Source organism: Trypanosoma rangeli, assembly GCF_003719475.1.
Source record: "Trypanosoma rangeli strain AM80 chromosome Unknown Tra_15.4_contig_00330, whole genome shotgun sequence".
Lineage (NCBI taxonomy): Eukaryota > Euglenozoa > Kinetoplastea > Trypanosomatida > Trypanosomatidae > Trypanosoma > Trypanosoma rangeli.
The window spans coordinates 5,502-20,798 of NW_021706075.1; the positions used below are offsets into that span (position 1 = coordinate 5,502).

Genomic DNA, 15,297 nt, shown 5'->3' on the forward strand with positions numbered 1-15,297 from the left:
CCTCTCATCAGCGGTGAGGCGTCAGCCGGAAAACAAGTGAAAAAAACCTCCATTAACTTTCGGGCCACGCCATCATCGGAGTTGGAGCCCACCACCTCCATATGCGGCAACGACTCCCCCAAGCGTCGCTGCCCGTTGCTCATGATGCACCCCTTCGCCACGGAGTCGAGCATTTCCATGTCGGTCATGCTGTCACCAAAGGCAATGACGTCCCGTTCGGGATCAAAGTTTAGGATCCTGCCAATTTCCCGGATCACCGTAGCCTTCGATACCCCTGCTGCAACGACATCCAGGCACGTATCTGACACCAACGCGGCCACTGCACGTCCATGAAACAATTCACTGATTTCATTCTCGTAGCGGCGCAATATCTCTTGGTCCGTGCATAAAAAACTCACTTTGGCGACAGCGGTGGTGGGAAACGTCCCAAGAAGATCTGAGTGCACTTCCGGCAGTACACCAAACTTTGCCAGCATCTGCTCGTCGCTCATGAAGGGATGATACAAACATAGTCTTCCGGTTTGGTGCGCTATTACAGTCACGGCCTGCACGGTGTCGTCGCCGTGATCACGAAGGCCAAAGCACTCATAAAGGGCCCTGACGATGTCGTCATCCAAATTCCTTGAGAGAATCATTTCTCCCTTTGGATTTTGCACTCGTGCGCCATCGGAGGAGACAACATAAATACCCTCGTACCCAACAGACAGTGAATTGCAAGTACCGCTGGCCTCGTGCCTCTTCATGTAGTGCTGTAGCAGGTCACGTCTTGTGTCCTCAACGGCAAGGTGGATTTGATCTGTCACGAGGATTATATGGACCCCACATGTGGAAAGCTCGTACAGTGTGTCCTTTGTCCGCTCAGTGAGACGGCAGTTGGGATCAAGGATCGTGCCATCCATGTCGCTGGCCACCACGGTGAAGGCTCCGCCAGCAAACTTGCTGCGGCACTTGTCACCGGATGGCGTACTCACATCGCACTTTTTTCTCATGAAGACAGCTGACTTTAACGCAGTGATTTTCTCCATGTCCCTGTCTGCATATGTTTACATATAGCTGTGTGTGTGATTCGCCTTCTCTCAATTTTACACGTGAGGGGAACCTATTCACGCAATCGGGAAACGAACCAATACATCGGTAACATGCATCCAGATCACAGAGGGAAAGACGGCGTGTGTCGCCTCCATAACAACAACAGTAAAAAGATGTTCCGCCGCAGCGTACTCAAACTTTATCCTCCTCCAAACAGGGTCATTTCTTGTCCATCTTGTTTACACAGCCACCCGGAGAACATGCTGAGAATGAGAAGGTGAACGAAGAAGAAAAAGTAAAACAAAAAAAAATGGAATGGTGGATAAGACAACACACACACAAAAGACGAGCTGTCTGGCGCAGCAAAAGCGTAAACTCTCAGTGATACGCGCATTGGCAAGTAATGCACTTCTTCTCTTCCTCGAGAGAGGGGCCCTCGCTCGCCGTACCTCCCGCGGTGCTTAGTGTCCGTGTTGGTATTGCCCTACTCTACGCCTTGCGCTTTGTAATATTTATGGCGGTGAAGTTTGGGGAAGAAACAAGGGTGCCGGGTCCGCCGCCTGCTTCCCACAGCTCATGGAGATTGCCCACCCTGTCCGCGCCTACGCCATATTGGGTAGAGAAACCGCGCGGGTGGCAACAATTCCTCTTCACACTGTTACATTCACTTGAGTTCAGGTGCCAGCAGTGGTATCTGTCTCCATACACATTTATGTATGCAGTGTTATGCATCTACCTGCTACCGCTACAAATAGAAGAGGGAGGTCGCTGTCAAGTAATAAAATCATTACGATGTGTGGGGACCAACAGCTTGGACGGCGGCGGACATGCCACGTGCATCAGGTTCTCCCACATCAATTTGGGTCGCAATAAAGCGGCCATGTTGAACTGCATTCGCTGCGATTCACGCCGCGTGGTCGACGTTAGCAACATGAAAACATGGAATATGGCAAGCCCCCCAACAAGGAGCAGGACGAGAAGTAATGTGACGAACAGAAGCACCAAAACGGCAACAACTAAGGGGTTCTCGTCTCCCGCGTCATGTACGAGTGAATAATGCCCGGCGCGATTCGAGGTGTTATTTATCGCTTCTCGTCGCTGTTGCGCCGCTGCAAAGCTGCCAATAAACAAGGAGCGGCAGACCCAAAAAATCCCCATGGCCGTCGCACTACTCACCGTCACAAGGTACAACACAAACCAGCGAAGACTCCTCCGACCGACGCATCCGCCGATCACGACGCAGTGATGATCGTGCTCCTCCACGCAGACGTTGCACTGGTAGCAGTGCGAGGTACGTGGGGGACGCCGCACCCCACACACACGACAAAGCACCAAATCTTGAGCGTCATGCAGAGGATCTGGTTCACCACGACGAAGCCGCGGATACACGCCCGGGTCCGTGCAGGTGACCAGGAATGCAGAAATGAAGGCGGTGGAGAGGAATGCAACCAAGATGCACAGCTCAAAAGCGCCCAAATCATTCCACAGTGTAAACACCACGCCAAAGACAATGGCTAGCGTGGTGAAGGTTGGAAGGCAGCACATGGCGGCATCCGGGCTCCAGAAGAAGGTGACACCACAACATTTGCACCGCGCGATGCAACCCAGCGCCGCAGCCGTGTCGTTATACCTATCCTCTTGTGGTGCCACAAACACTTCCACTGCCTCCATGCGTACCCCCCCCCCCTCTAGCCACTAGATATAAGCCAACAAAGACGCAAAGCAAAACGTGGACAAGCAAAAACAAAAAAAAAGGTGGGGATTATAAACATCGCTAGAAAAGAAACAAACAGATAGCAAAACAATTAAAGAGATAAATGGGCATAGATGGGCAACCCTTGTCAGGGGCGACTCACAAACGCCCCTCTCTCCCCTCTTCCTCCTCTCAGTGAACATGAGAGAGGAAGGTGAGTTAGCAGCAAAAGGGAGTACTGCCAATGCAGCACACCGGTTTCTCTACCGTCGAACGTGAAAGCAGCAACAACCCCTTCTCGATCAGAACGGGCCTCACCTCACATTTTTTTTTTGTTCTTTCCCCTCCGTGTTCTCCTTTTCAACCTATTGATGTTCTTTTTGTTTGCTCGCCCTTCCGTACTTTCCCCTCCAGTTTGATTGTGTGTGCACACACGTTCATACATGAGAAGGCTTTTCAGTTTTCCTTCCCTCGACAGAGCCTGTGTGGGAACTGCATTCTCCTCACAAACACAGAGACAGAAAGGAAAAAGGATAAATAGGAATGAACCAAAAAAAAAAACAATAGTTTAAAAAAAAACATGGGCGGGCCTCTTGACTTCTTCCCCTCGTCGCTGTTGTGTATCTATAAAGTGCCTTGTAAAAAGGCAGTGGTTGCCGTGTGGCTCTACACGACCTTTGCGTACGCCTCTTCGCGCGACGCGTTGTATTTTGCAACGGCCTTGGTGCCTTCGCTCATTGCGTGCTTGGCGAGTTCAGGCGGCAAAAGTAGACGGGCAGACGTTTGAATTTCACGTGCAGTTAATGTCTTCACATTATTGATGCACGCCACGTGAACAGCCTCGCTCTGAATCTTGCTGTACATATCTTCAATGAAGGACGAGAGCACCCGCACGGCCGCCTTGGAGAGCGTCCCACGCTTGTACACGTGACGCAGGGTCCGATGAATGTACAGATCCCATCGCTGTTGCTTCTTGCCGCGGCGCACCCCTCCCTTCTTCTTACTGCCTGAAGTCTTCTGGGTGGTGCCTGTGAGTCTTTTACCCTTACCTTTCCCGCCCATTGGCAGAGGCCGCTTTCCCCCCTTCGTTGGTGGCATGTCTCGTTACTTGCCTGCCCGTTTCCTTTTTTTTGTGTGTATTTGTTTCTCTCTCACTGTGTCTTCCTCTTTTCACCCTTTTTTACTTCTTGGGTATCCTCACTTCACTGCCTCCTTCCCACGGCAGGCGAAGAAGAGAAGAAGAGAAGAAAAGAAGATGTGATGAAAGGAAAAATGTCACACGTATGCGGGCACAGACAGGCAGGCTTGGAATGCGAAAGGGGAGTGAGTGGGCCTCGATCAATCTGCCAGCAAAGGCTCCAAACGCGTGTTACCAACAGCAAAAAAAAAGGAGGCTTCCGCCTCATCATTCACAGCCAACAACAAACCAAACCACCACCACCAACACCACTGAAAATGTCGCTGCATTTATGTAGAAAAAAACAAAACATAAATACAAGCAAATAAACAGTCTCAAACGCCTGAAGAAAACTCCTCCGGCAGCGAGGATGCGACACGGCACACTGCTCTGTGGCCGCGAGCCATCAACAACCAACGCCACCTGGCGCAGTCCCAAAAAAAAAAAAAAACGTGTACGCTACAGAGTACACATCATCCTGTTCTCTCCCTCTCCCCTCGTTCTCCTGTTTCTTCCTCACATTCAATTCCCGCGGATGCCCCACCACAAAAACTCACCGCCTACTCACCCCCCTCCCTTTTTTTCTCTTGTTTTCGTCGCTTTCTTGCCCTTCCTGGTTTGTGTGTGTGTTCTTCCCGCAAGCTTTTCTTTCACTTCTGGTGTGAGAAGCACCACCGGACGCCACTCTTACCCCACCATCTCCCCACTTCTTTTCTATCCAACCTTGTTGACACCCACACCCACACCCGCAAAGCTCCCACCTCCTTTCCTCAATGGCCGCTGAAATCAACGCAACCTCAGAACTGGGAGCCCCGTCGTTTCTTCACCACTGGCTCAAGCCCAGACATGCCACACCCACCCTGTTCACGGATCCGCTTGTCGTACGGAAGCTGCAAGGAGTCAACGGGGTTGCCAGCCTCTTGCGGAAGCAAGCGCCGCTGCTGTTCCAAGATCAGACAATTACGGGCAATGCCCAAAACCGCCTCACGCAGGTACACGTACTCGCCAGGAGTATTATAGACGAAGGCGCTGATGCGTGCGTAGAAGCGTCCCTCCACCCGCTTGATGGGGACTTCCAGCCTATATACGTCATGCAGGAGGTCCTGAAGGTACTTTGCCGTCAAGTACGGACCCTGCAACGCCTCCGGCAGCTCCACAAGAGACATAAAAGGGGCATGCCGAGCCACCGGTCGCGTGCCAAAGTGGGATGTAAGCATTTTTGCAGCTGATTGGAGCAAGTGGGCACAATAATTTTGTACACGCTCAATCCCCTGTATACGCCAAAAGTCAATAACTGCTGGAACACAGTGATATGCGCCGTAGTCGCGTGTGCCATCCCATATAAACTCCGAGAGAAATCCATCACCAGCACCATGGGAACGAACAACAGAGTAAAACGAGCCTAAAAGTGAATTGTGAACCCACATAAATCCGACTGACTTGGGAATGGAAAACCACTTGTGAAGATTTCCAACAAATACACTTGGCATCGACTCCGCCGCTAGCTCATTAAAGTTCAAAGGCAGCTGCAACGGGGCGTGCGCTCCATCCACAATAATCGTTGTCACCCCACGACGCCTCAGTGCGGGGATAAGATGTGTAAACACCGGCATGCAAAGAGCGGTGGTGGATGTAACGTAATCAAATACAGCAGCTGTACAGCCGTTTGGTAACTGTCTACATATTTCCTCTGTGAGGGCCACATCGTCGCCCATAATGGAGGTATCATGCAAATACTTTGTAAGTGGAACCTCATGCAGGGTGGCGCCCACCTGCTTGCAGCGGAAGTACATCATCTTGTACACAGAAAGGTACTCGGTGTCGAAAAACACAACAACATCGTCCTTTCCAATCAACTGCATCGCACAGTTCAGCGCAAAAGTTGCATTTTGAAGCAACACAATTTGTTTCGGGTTCGCGTTCAAAAACTCTGCCAGCCGTCTCACACTGTACACAACAATCGGCAGCAGTTCTCGATCCATGTACTCCACCACCTGCCGTTCCATCAGTTCCTCGTAGCCGTGTTTGATCGCCAAGGCGCCGCGAAGCGTCCCTCCAAAGGCGCCATGATTAATGAAGACATACTCAGGTGTGACTGAAAAGTGCTCCTGACGAAAGGGAAGGCCAAATTCGCACCGCTGAACAGGCCGGTTCCAAATCCCCATCTTTTCCTCCTCATCCTTCGCAGCCCCAAGCTGACAGAGCTCACTGTGCCCCAGCACTCTCTTCGCGAAGGGCGGCAGCCGTGGGGGGTGGTACGCTTCACTCCTCCTGGCGATGATGTCCTCGACATTTCCAGAGTGAAAAGAACCAAACCCCTCGTAGGTGGAAATGTTATGCGTAAAGGCAGCATCGTCCAACGCACCTAGAAGCTCGCTAAACTTGGGCTCGATACTGGCGGTGGACCACATATTCGCCTCGTCTGATGAGGACTCAGTAGGTGCCGAGACGTCCTGCATGCAGGCAAAGGAGAAAAAAGTAATTTGTTTCAGCTTAGTAAAAAGTGGCTTGCGGAGACTGCACAAAGTTCTTGGAAATGTAATCTCGGAAATGCTTATATAACTTAGATGTACACCTAAGTAATACTCCTATTGGTATTAAGCTGACTCTGAGGCCGCTCATCTAAGAATAAAAAGAACATATATCAGAAAGTCATTAAAGAAGAATTAGAGGCAGCAGCAAAACGTCCAAGCTAACATGGAAAGATGCATGCGCACGTCTACTTCCATGTATGCAGGCCATTGTATGTGCTCTCCGAGGATACTTAGGAAAGTCAAAAGAAAGAGAGGTCAAGAAAAAGGGAGAAAGGGTTCTACCTTTTGCAGAAAGATAAGAGTACACAAAACTATGAAAACCGGAAGATTGGCTTCGGCGGAGACGGTTTCACAGCAAATGTTTTATTCAACGCAAGCTCTTGCGCAATGTCGTGCACATACGATGGCGCTGGATGCACCTCGGGATGGAATGTGAGTTGCTTCTCCTCCTCTCGGCTCCTCGCCTCATATTCCATCTGAAGTGCAGCCGCACGCTTGCAAGCATGTCGATGCAGATACCGTTGAATGGTCTCATGCGTGACGTCTTCGCCAAAAAGAATATCAGCGAGTCTACGTGAGCCGGCGCTGACAGCCGGCCTGTCAGAGACTGTGTCGCCCTCTGTCGCCTCACGTTCAGCACGCAGCTGCGCCAAACGCAGCTGCCTTCGCAGTTCAAACAAGTAAAGGTCCTTCAAACTCCGCTTCATATTCCGCGACCGGTTGTTGATGCGCGGCGACGGGTGCAGTGATGCGGTGTGAGCACGACCTCCCTTCACGCCATCTCCAGATCCGTCAATCACATGCTGTGCGAGCGTTTCGCTTCGTGTCACCTCTCCACGAATTTGAGGTGCCATGGCCGATGCAATGCTTCTCCTGCGTGTCCCAGGCGCCAGCTTTGGGCGGAACGTGAGCTCCGTGTTATGCATTAAGGCAATTCGTTGAAGGTTTTCTTCCCGGCGGCGACTCGTTTCCTCCAGGCGTTGCAGAAACGCATCAGGTACTTGACGTTCGTTTCCGCTCTTTTGCTCCCTACGGTACTCACGCGGCTTCTCCACTATTTGTTGATGGTGGTGTCGCTGCTGCTCCTTTCGCCGTGATGACGCGGACGCCGCTCGGCTCAGTCGCACGTGGACTGGCGTGTAAAGGTAGCGGCTGAGATGTTCTGACATGGACGAGCTACGCAACCGACTTGTTACGGGCCTAAAATTAGATGCCTCAGCAGCACCATTTTCCACGTTAACCTCACGTGATCGCCGCGTCGCGGCCTGCATGTAGCGAGGCGCCACGTCTGTCGCGTTGATCTGCGGGTGGAACGTTAACTCCTCCTCCTGTTCGGCCCTGTACCACGTATCCCGCTCCCTGGAGCGCCGGGCGCTGGGGTACACCAGCAGGCTACGGCCACCCGTCGGAGTTGGCCGGCTACCGCGAGGAGTGCGAGGGACACTCGGCACAGTTTGGTGTCTGTCTACTCTAATCCTTCTTGCACTGCCAGCTCCACGTTGGGGCCCGTCAGCGTCGGTGAGGCTATCTACGTCGCCATCCTGTACGCCCTCCGTTGCTGCCCCGTCCTCGCATGGGGAGGTGCAGCGGTGGTGGTAGAACTGCGACAGGCACGCCTCCTCTAATCTACTCTGCATCTCCGCAAAGGCCTCCTTCTCCGCGTCCGTCATCATTAAAATCTCATCGTCAAGGATCGAGCTTTCATCCCCGCCCAACTCAAGGGCTCGGTAGTAATCCCCAAGCACAGGGCCGCCACCGTCACCATCTCCTCCGCAAGCAGCGGCAGCGGCATCAAAGCCTCCCGTAAACAATGGAGAAGACGCCCTCTCGCGGCAGGGCATCACTCCTTTTTTTTTTTGCTCTTTACCTTCACGTTTGTGCGTGTCTCAACGATAATGCGTCTTCACAGGGGCAGGGTTTTCCAGCACATGGATGCGGCAACAAAAAGTTGGGAAGGGAGAATGGCGTCCAAGCAGCAGCCGCCAACCACCCCAACAGGAGGCAACAAAGGCAAAAAAAAAGCACTCACATATGACAGTCAAAGAGATGGAGATGCACACACCGCAACAGCAACCTCCTCATAGCCACCCAATTCCCATCTTCATATGTTTTCACTCGGCAAACACCATTTTTTATTCTTTTTTTTTGTTTTGTTTCTGTGCGAAACTTCAGACAAAAACTGGTAGGTCCCTGCGGGTCTCTCCGGCATCCGCTAGAAAAAAAGAAAAATAATAATAATACATGTACAAGAAAGAAAAAAAAACAGTCATATTGTTTCATTTTCGTGGGAAGAGTTGTTCGCTTCCTTGTACATTCGTTCATTCATTTGCGTGTTTGTTGCCGATATCACAGCAGTAGCGTCGACTGCACATGGGATACGCATGCAGTCCAAGGGATAAGACAGACAGCAGCGCACATCCCACGTGCGTGCTTCGCCGATACATATCCAAGCAGAGCTAGCGGCATGTAAACAAGCCACGAGGCGACAAGCGTCGATGGCAGCACATCTAACACGATGCGTCGTTCCACTGACATGGCGTTGTATCGGCCCCTTGTGTCTGCACCTGTTTCATATGCGCGGAGGAAGCTTGGGTCGGTGAACCCCTTACGGTAGGCCGTCATGGCGTTGTGGTAAAGCAGCAACATCAGTGGGGTCATAAACAGTTGTTGGGCGGCCAGCGCCAGAAATGACTCAAGCATGCGTTTCTCCGTCTTGCCCAAAACCCGGGTGCACAACATGCGATGCTGCACCACAAGAGGAGATATCAAGAGACCGAACGCCGCGGAGAGACCCAGGCGGGGCTGGTCCAGCATGGCCATCATACCAGCCATGGAGCGTCCCTCAGAACTTATCGGCTCACTCCCCTCAAGGCGCCGTCGCAAAGCATGTTTGTGGGCGCCGTAGAACTGCGCAAAGAAATCGCCCGCCGACCACACTCCGACGGAAACCACTGCCTCGCGAAACAAGCCTGCCGCCATGATGTTACCGCTGCCCACCACCAACAACTGCGGCAGCGTACCAACCGCAACAGACAGAGAAGCATGAGAAAAAGAGAGATAAAGGCAAAGTGGCCACTGGGACTGGCATTGAAGGCAAAGTCGTTGCAGGCAACGGTGCAGCCCAGGGTGTTGGGAGAGGCGTCGGGCGCCAGGCAGAAAAAGTAAATGTGCACAGAACGAGGGGGCGGAGGTGAGGAAAGTCGAAACACAAACAAAAGCAATAAAAACTACATGGCTTTAGAGCAAAGGCAAACACAAAAAAACAAAAGGGGGGGAAAAAAAGGAATGTCCATCAGTAAAACAGGGTTCATAATAAAATAAATAGAAAAGGCCCAGTGAGTAAAAACAAGAAAAAAAAACAAGTCAAGCTAAAACACACACACCCACACAGAAAGAAAGAAAGAAAGAGAGAGAAAAAAAAAGCACTGCTGGTTCCATGTATCAGCTTCAAGGTCTTTTTTTTTTTTTGAACACCCTCATAGTTCGTGTATTGTCTTGTCTTTTTTCTTTTTTTTTTTTTTCCTTGAGGAGGGGCTGAGCTCCCCTCTTTTTTAACTCTCAGCCTCCCCCTCACCAGCTCACTGTGTGATGCGTCGTCGGTTTCACTCACCCCTGACCAACAGATCCTTCTCCTCTCCGCTCCTCAAGCAACTTTTCAAATTTCCACAACGCCCCCATAAATCCCGGATTTGGTTGAGCAGCTGGCCGTGCCTTCCTGATAAAGTCGAGGGCCTCATCGCGCGTCATGTTGCACCGACTCATCAAATATGCAGCCGCGACAGTCACAGAGCGAGAAAGTCCCGCAAAACAGTGGAGGAGGACACCTTTATTTTTCTCCCTAGCCTCGTCAATGAAGGTGAAGGCCTGCTCAAAGAGTTGCTGGATATCCTCACCAGGAATGTCTTCCACCGGTAACACAAGGTGTTTCATGCCTGGATCCACCCTAACTTCCATGCCTCGCGCAATACTGAGTATGTAATCAATGTTGAGATCACGATAGACGGTTCGGGTCTGTGCAGTGCGGAGCGAACCAAGATACATAAATCCCAGCACCCTGTCAGGGTAAATTTTGTGGAATTGAACCTCTAACCAAGGCATTGTAGTGTCCCAACGTTCGTCCAACACTTGTTTCACAAAGCATGGCCTGTTGTCCACCTTTAAAATGACACGATTCTCACCATTATGATTATTGTTACTACCGTGGCGCTGCGCAACGGTGGAGCGAAGTAGTTGACCAGTGGGCACTGGGGCCTCCAGCATTTTCTCATTCTGGCCAATAAATATTTTACTCAAAAGCGGGCAGTGTATAAAGAACTCCACAGGGAATGCCTGTAATTCATTGAACTCCAAACCCACAAAGTTAAGGGCGGGTAGCAGTGGCTGCTGATTAAGGTCCAGCCCGTCAAAAGGTATGGCGGTGATGTTGTTGTGGTCCAAAAGCAGCACCTCAAGCTTGGGCAAGACGAGTAGTGACTGAGGGACTGCTTTCAGCTGGTTGGAGTTTGCGTCGAACTTGACAAGGTGGCGGCAGCAGCGGCCCTCGAAGAGGCTCTCAGGCAGCTCGGTAAGCTGGTTGCCGGAGAGGACGAGAGTCACCAAAGTCTCGAGGGGCAAACTAGCGGGAACCTGAGGCAGCAACATCTGCGAGAGGTTGCACTCGCCACTCTCGGCCGCGTGTTGAATTTCCTCCTCGAGCTCCACCTTCATCTCATCCTGGGCGGGCGGGAAAAACTTCTTCGCTTTGGCTGGCTTGGCAAGCAACAGGGACGCCGACGAGCGTGAAGAATCCGCCGAGTCCATATCCACTTCTTGTTCCAATTCCAAAAACACCGGGGAATCCATGCAGACAGTAAAGTCATAATCGTCCATCTTCCGCCTGCGACTTCCACCCCTAGTTTCCCCGTCGTTCTGCCGATAAACGCCGTTCCTCTCGTGGTGATGGCTGCGCCACCAAAAGGTCCGTGCGAGGCGCCCTCGTCCGCTTCCTCAAAAGTAAAAAAAAAAGCAATAAAGAGGGTTCCTTGCAGCAAGGATGGGGTGCGGCACAAAAGCAGTGACGTGTTCACCCAGTTCTACGCACTTGAATCCTTTCTACAGAGAAGGGGCCGATGTGAGAGAACACTCCGACCAATCCACCAATGAAACTAAGAGTTTTAAATAAATAAATATAAACAAAACAATGTAATGAATTCCGCAGAGAAGTTCAAGGTACACCCGCCGCCACGGCAATCAGTCCCCCACCCACCTTCCCCGAAGCAACCATCACACACGCCCACACTGCATAAAGGAAGTAAAATTACAGCTTGTTGAATCGAACAGGAGAATGCATATGTATACTTACACAATTTTAGTTAATGACCTCGGTCCCCCCCCCCATCATCGTTGAGTGAAAATTAAGAATGAAGAGAGGCAGCCGTTCGGCAACGGATGGCTTCGCCTCGCTGCGTCTTGTCAGAGGCAAAGTTACATCGCACGGCTGCACCCTCCAACGTGTACGCATCCAGAAGCCTAACAACACGGTCCGCAACCTCCTTCGACTGGAGCGTAACGAACATGTGGCGGTGCTTCGCCCGCGGCTTAGTTGGAAGAAAATCCACCGAATCCACAAGGTCAACGCCTCCACTGCCCTCATCACCTTCCGTTTTCGTCCCATTCACGCCTTCCTCGCTCCGCACATAATACGCGTCAAGAATGGAGCTCACAAAGTCAGTGACATCCTGTGCAGTAAACCTTGCAGGCATGTTGCCAAGAAAGACCGTCCTTCCCCGTCGCTCTTTTCGCGTACGCCAAAAGGTGCCATTTTTAAACTTTGGATCGTGTCGTAGCTTTTCGCCCTGCGTAGGGGACAAACTATTGGCCTCCGCTCCGACAACCTGCGCCGTCGCGGCAGCCGTAGTTGAGGTGGTGCCCTCCTCCTTCGCCACAGCCGCGTTGACCCTAGCGAGCTGCCGTTCGAAGCGCTGTTTTGACTCAAACCGTTTCCGCTCCTTGCGGGTCATCCCCTCCGTGGACTCCACCGCCTCTGCAGGCGCCACTACAACCGCAGTTTCGCGGGGACGTTTCCTGTTCACCGCCGCTGCTCTCTTCTCCATTACTCCCGTGTCTTCCACCTGCTGAGGCGCATGGGCCTGCAATACTTCACTCCTGGGCAACGAAAAGGCAACAGCCGCCCCCTCAACCTCGAGCCGACGCCGCTTCGACTCACGTCGGTTTTTTTTCCGAAGAACTGCACGACTAGGCATTGCAGTGCACCCTTGTGAGCTACACAAAAAAGCAAAAACCAAACACAAGAGTGTGGAGAAAGGATCAAAGAAAAAAAAATGTGTACAAACAAGTGTGGGGGATTATAGAGAATCCGGTTGGTCCCAAATAAAGGTCGAGTGAAAAGCAAATAGAAGAGGGGAGGCGAAAGAAAGTAGAAGACATAGAAAGAAGGAGAGGTCCTCCGCCCCTCAAGCGTGGTTCGATACATTTCGTTGAAAAAAAAAACGAACAAACAAAAAAGGTAATGAGCACACACAATAGAAATAAATAAATAAATGCGCGGGTGGGCAGGGACGGGATCCCCTATTTTGGGGGGCTGGCAGATTGATGGATCACGTAAGCCAAAGTGCCTTGGCTCTGTTTATTAATACCCTGCATCCATCCCTGATATCATTGCTTTCGTTGTGGTTATTTTTTATTTTGCTTTTCGTGCTCGTTTGGGTGTAGGAAGGAGTTGGGGAAGAGGCGGAAATGGGAATGGCTGTGTTGCCTCCTCCTCCTCCTCCTCGTGTACGTGCCGTTTCTCTTTTCCACACTCCCTCCTGCGGTAGGTCCTCGCTGGGATGCGTTACCCGCCACGGCACGCGGCCACGAAAACAACAACAACAACAACAACAACAAACTGGAAGCGCCTAAATATCGTGCCTAATAGACAAAAAGGCCCGTTCATCATCCGGAAGAGACTCCAGGAAGGAGTTGCGCCTCTCCTCCACCATTTCCTTCCTGCGAGCATTTGAAGCAGTGAGGATGCCACCATGGCGCATGTCTGAGACGAGAAGCATGACGCTGGCAAGCAGCGATACGGCGGACGCAGCAATAAAGACCGCCTCAGCCAGCTGATATCCCCGTAGCGTGGGAAGGTGCGGAGAATCTTCTGTACTCACTTGCAAAGATGAAGAACTTGTCGCACCGTTCTGGTCGTTGGTATTTGGTACGTATCTGTCGAGGATGTCCCCCACGATGATGGGGAAGATGGCCAAGCCGATATTCTGCACCGCCGTCATGATGCCATAGGACAGTCCAGTAATATTTTCGCTCACCACCCACGGAATCGAGGGCCAGAGCCCAGAAACAAGCACGCTATAGGAAACTCCCATAGCGATCACCATTACAATGCCAGGAATCATGGTCGTGAAGAGCAGCAGGTGAATTAGCAAAAAAGAGGTACTAGCCGCAATGAGCCAGAGGGTGTTACGCCCCACATTATCCACAATAAATCCGACCAACGGCGATCCTGCAGCCGAGGCCAATTGGTACGCTGAGATGTAGTTAGAAGCCTTTCGGGTGCTGTAGCCGTACTTCACCTCGAAAAAGTTTACGCCGATGCCGATGAAAGGAAAAATTGCGGAATAGCAGAAGACACAAATGGTGGTGAGGATCCAGAACGCAAATGGTAGCCGCACTGCATCGCTGAGCTTCATGACACCATTCCCCGCTTCACGTGGCTCCGGCCGGATGTACCCAATACGCACGGCGTAGATGTCAGCAAAAATCAAAATAAAGCAAGCGCAAAAAGAGACAATGCAAGAAAGAATGCCAACCAACGCGGCTACTTCAACACTCCGGGCCTCGGCAATCATGGGTGAGAAGAGAAAGTTAAACGATGATCCGACGCGCGAAAAACTTATTGTGATACCAAATGCCAGCGCCATGCCACGCCCGTGCTTGAACCACCGTGCGACGTAGCCTGACTGTGCCACCGAAAGAGACTCGCCCCCCAACCCAAATAAGACACGCGCCGTCACCATAAGTGGGAATGTAACATAATATACGCCCACCCAAAAAAGCACAGCCCCTGCTAATATTAAAAGAGTAAAGAGAAGCATCGCCATGCGGATACCAAGAACTTTGTCTATCAAGACGCCCCCAAATATAGCCAGCACTGTGTTGGGCCACGAGTACACGCTATACAGCAGTTGATTCATATCCTGTGTGTAAGCCTTACCGTGGGCCTTGAAACGCTGTTCAATAGTTGCTCCTTCACCGATGCCCATGGAGCCCGGGAAGTCAAAGATGTAGTAACTGCCAAAGGTGAGAAAGCATGCCACAACGAGAACCCTCCAGCGCAACTCCAGCACCTCTTCCTTTAGAACTTCATACCACTTCTTCGTGTTAGTTTCGGCGCAGAAAATCTCGGGAACATCCATCACCGCTGTTGGGATATCTTGCTGCTGTACACCGACCTCAACCCCACTTCCACTCCCTATTACGCTTTCTTTCCTTTTTTGTGCCTCGCCGTGGGTGCCTCCTCTCCGCCTCCTTTGCTCCCGTATACGTGTACGTGTATAAATATATATATATATATATACTTTACCTTCTTTCCACGCCTGTCTGCGCTACCTCGTGTGCACTACGTCGGTCTCACACACAGCAATAAAGAGAAAAGGAAAAAAAAAGAAGAGAGAAAAATAAATTGGAGGAAAAGAGCGAGTTAGATCCGCTAGCGACAATAAGGCAAAAAAGTTCTCGGGGAGGAGGAGGAGGAAGCGGTCAAACATATTCCCCCCTACACACACACGCATATATTATATCTTTGCTCTCCCGTTCCCCTCTTTTTCTTTTTGTCTTTTGAAGTGCAAGCATGTATATATATATATATA

At 51.3% G+C, this 15,297-nt stretch overlaps 9 protein-coding genes across 9 annotated transcripts in view, besides 11 other annotated features; all 9 read right to left on the bottom strand.

Annotated features, from left to right (window-relative positions):
- Positions 1-1,025, bottom strand: part of TraAM80_07659 (haloacid dehalogenase hydrolase) — a gene marked incomplete at both ends in the record, with an annotated part of 1,146 nt that extends 121 nt beyond the window's left edge. The window contains one exon of the mRNA XM_029384440.1: positions 1-1,025. This exon is cut by the window's left edge and continues 121 nt beyond it. Coding sequence (XP_029235707.1) covers positions 1-1,025 — 1,025 coding nt within the window.
- A 284-nt stretch (positions 1,026-1,309) lies between these two features.
- Positions 1,310-1,340: a sequence feature (A-rich).
- Positions 1,341-1,800: 460 nt separating this feature from the next.
- TraAM80_07660 (uncharacterized protein) lies at positions 1,801-2,700 on the bottom strand (the record flags this gene model as incomplete). The annotated part of the gene is made up of 1 exon (XM_029384441.1): positions 1,801-2,700. One exon carries the CDS (start codon positions 2,698-2,700, stop codon positions 1,801-1,803), a length of 900 nt encoding a protein of 299 aa, XP_029235708.1.
- Positions 2,701-3,243: 543 nt separating this feature from the next.
- Positions 3,244-3,283: a sequence feature (A-rich).
- Positions 3,284-3,388: 105 nt separating this feature from the next.
- On the bottom strand, positions 3,389-3,784 carry TraAM80_07661 (histone H2B variant; the record flags this gene model as incomplete). The annotated part of the gene is made up of 1 exon (XM_029384442.1): positions 3,389-3,784. One exon carries the CDS (start codon positions 3,782-3,784, stop codon positions 3,389-3,391), a length of 396 nt encoding a protein of 131 aa, XP_029235709.1.
- Positions 3,785-3,949: 165 nt separating this feature from the next.
- Positions 3,950-3,992: a microsatellite.
- A 160-nt stretch (positions 3,993-4,152) lies between these two features.
- Positions 4,153-4,172: a microsatellite.
- Positions 4,173-4,696: 524 nt separating this feature from the next.
- TraAM80_07662 (uncharacterized protein) lies at positions 4,697-6,358 on the bottom strand (the record flags this gene model as incomplete). The annotated part of the gene is made up of 1 exon (XM_029384443.1): positions 4,697-6,358. One exon carries the CDS (start codon positions 6,356-6,358, stop codon positions 4,697-4,699), a length of 1,662 nt encoding a protein of 553 aa, XP_029235710.1.
- A 386-nt stretch (positions 6,359-6,744) lies between these two features.
- On the bottom strand, positions 6,745-8,274 carry TraAM80_07663 (uncharacterized protein; the record flags this gene model as incomplete). The annotated part of the gene is made up of 1 exon (XM_029384444.1): positions 6,745-8,274. One exon carries the CDS (start codon positions 8,272-8,274, stop codon positions 6,745-6,747), a length of 1,530 nt encoding a protein of 509 aa, XP_029235711.1.
- Positions 8,275-8,561: 287 nt separating this feature from the next.
- Positions 8,562-8,589: a microsatellite.
- Positions 8,590-8,651: 62 nt separating this feature from the next.
- Positions 8,652-8,696: a sequence feature (A-rich).
- An 83-nt stretch (positions 8,697-8,779) lies between these two features.
- TraAM80_07664 (uncharacterized protein) lies at positions 8,780-9,412 on the bottom strand (the record flags this gene model as incomplete). Its single annotated transcript, XM_029384445.1, has 1 exon — positions 8,780-9,412. The coding sequence occupies one exon, from the start codon at positions 9,410-9,412 to the stop codon at positions 8,780-8,782; it is 633 nt and encodes a 210-aa protein (XP_029235712.1).
- Positions 9,413-9,933: 521 nt separating this feature from the next.
- Positions 9,934-9,954: a microsatellite.
- An 85-nt stretch (positions 9,955-10,039) lies between these two features.
- TraAM80_07665 (phopshatase) lies at positions 10,040-11,302 on the bottom strand (the record flags this gene model as incomplete). The annotated part of the gene is made up of 1 exon (XM_029384446.1): positions 10,040-11,302. The coding sequence occupies one exon, from the start codon at positions 11,300-11,302 to the stop codon at positions 10,040-10,042; it is 1,263 nt and encodes a 420-aa protein (XP_029235713.1).
- A 524-nt stretch (positions 11,303-11,826) lies between these two features.
- TraAM80_07666 (RNA-binding protein) lies at positions 11,827-12,675 on the bottom strand (the record flags this gene model as incomplete). Its single annotated transcript, XM_029384447.1, has 1 exon — positions 11,827-12,675. The coding sequence occupies one exon, from the start codon at positions 12,673-12,675 to the stop codon at positions 11,827-11,829; it is 849 nt and encodes a 282-aa protein (XP_029235714.1).
- A 511-nt stretch (positions 12,676-13,186) lies between these two features.
- Positions 13,187-13,205: a microsatellite.
- Positions 13,206-13,292: 87 nt separating this feature from the next.
- Positions 13,293-13,318: a microsatellite.
- An 11-nt stretch (positions 13,319-13,329) lies between these two features.
- TraAM80_07667 (putative major facilitator superfamily) lies at positions 13,330-14,844 on the bottom strand (the record flags this gene model as incomplete). Its single annotated transcript, XM_029384448.1, has 1 exon — positions 13,330-14,844. The coding sequence occupies one exon, from the start codon at positions 14,842-14,844 to the stop codon at positions 13,330-13,332; it is 1,515 nt and encodes a 504-aa protein (XP_029235715.1).
- Positions 14,845-14,981: 137 nt separating this feature from the next.
- Positions 14,982-15,005: a microsatellite.
- A 273-nt stretch (positions 15,006-15,278) lies between these two features.
- Positions 15,279-15,297: a microsatellite.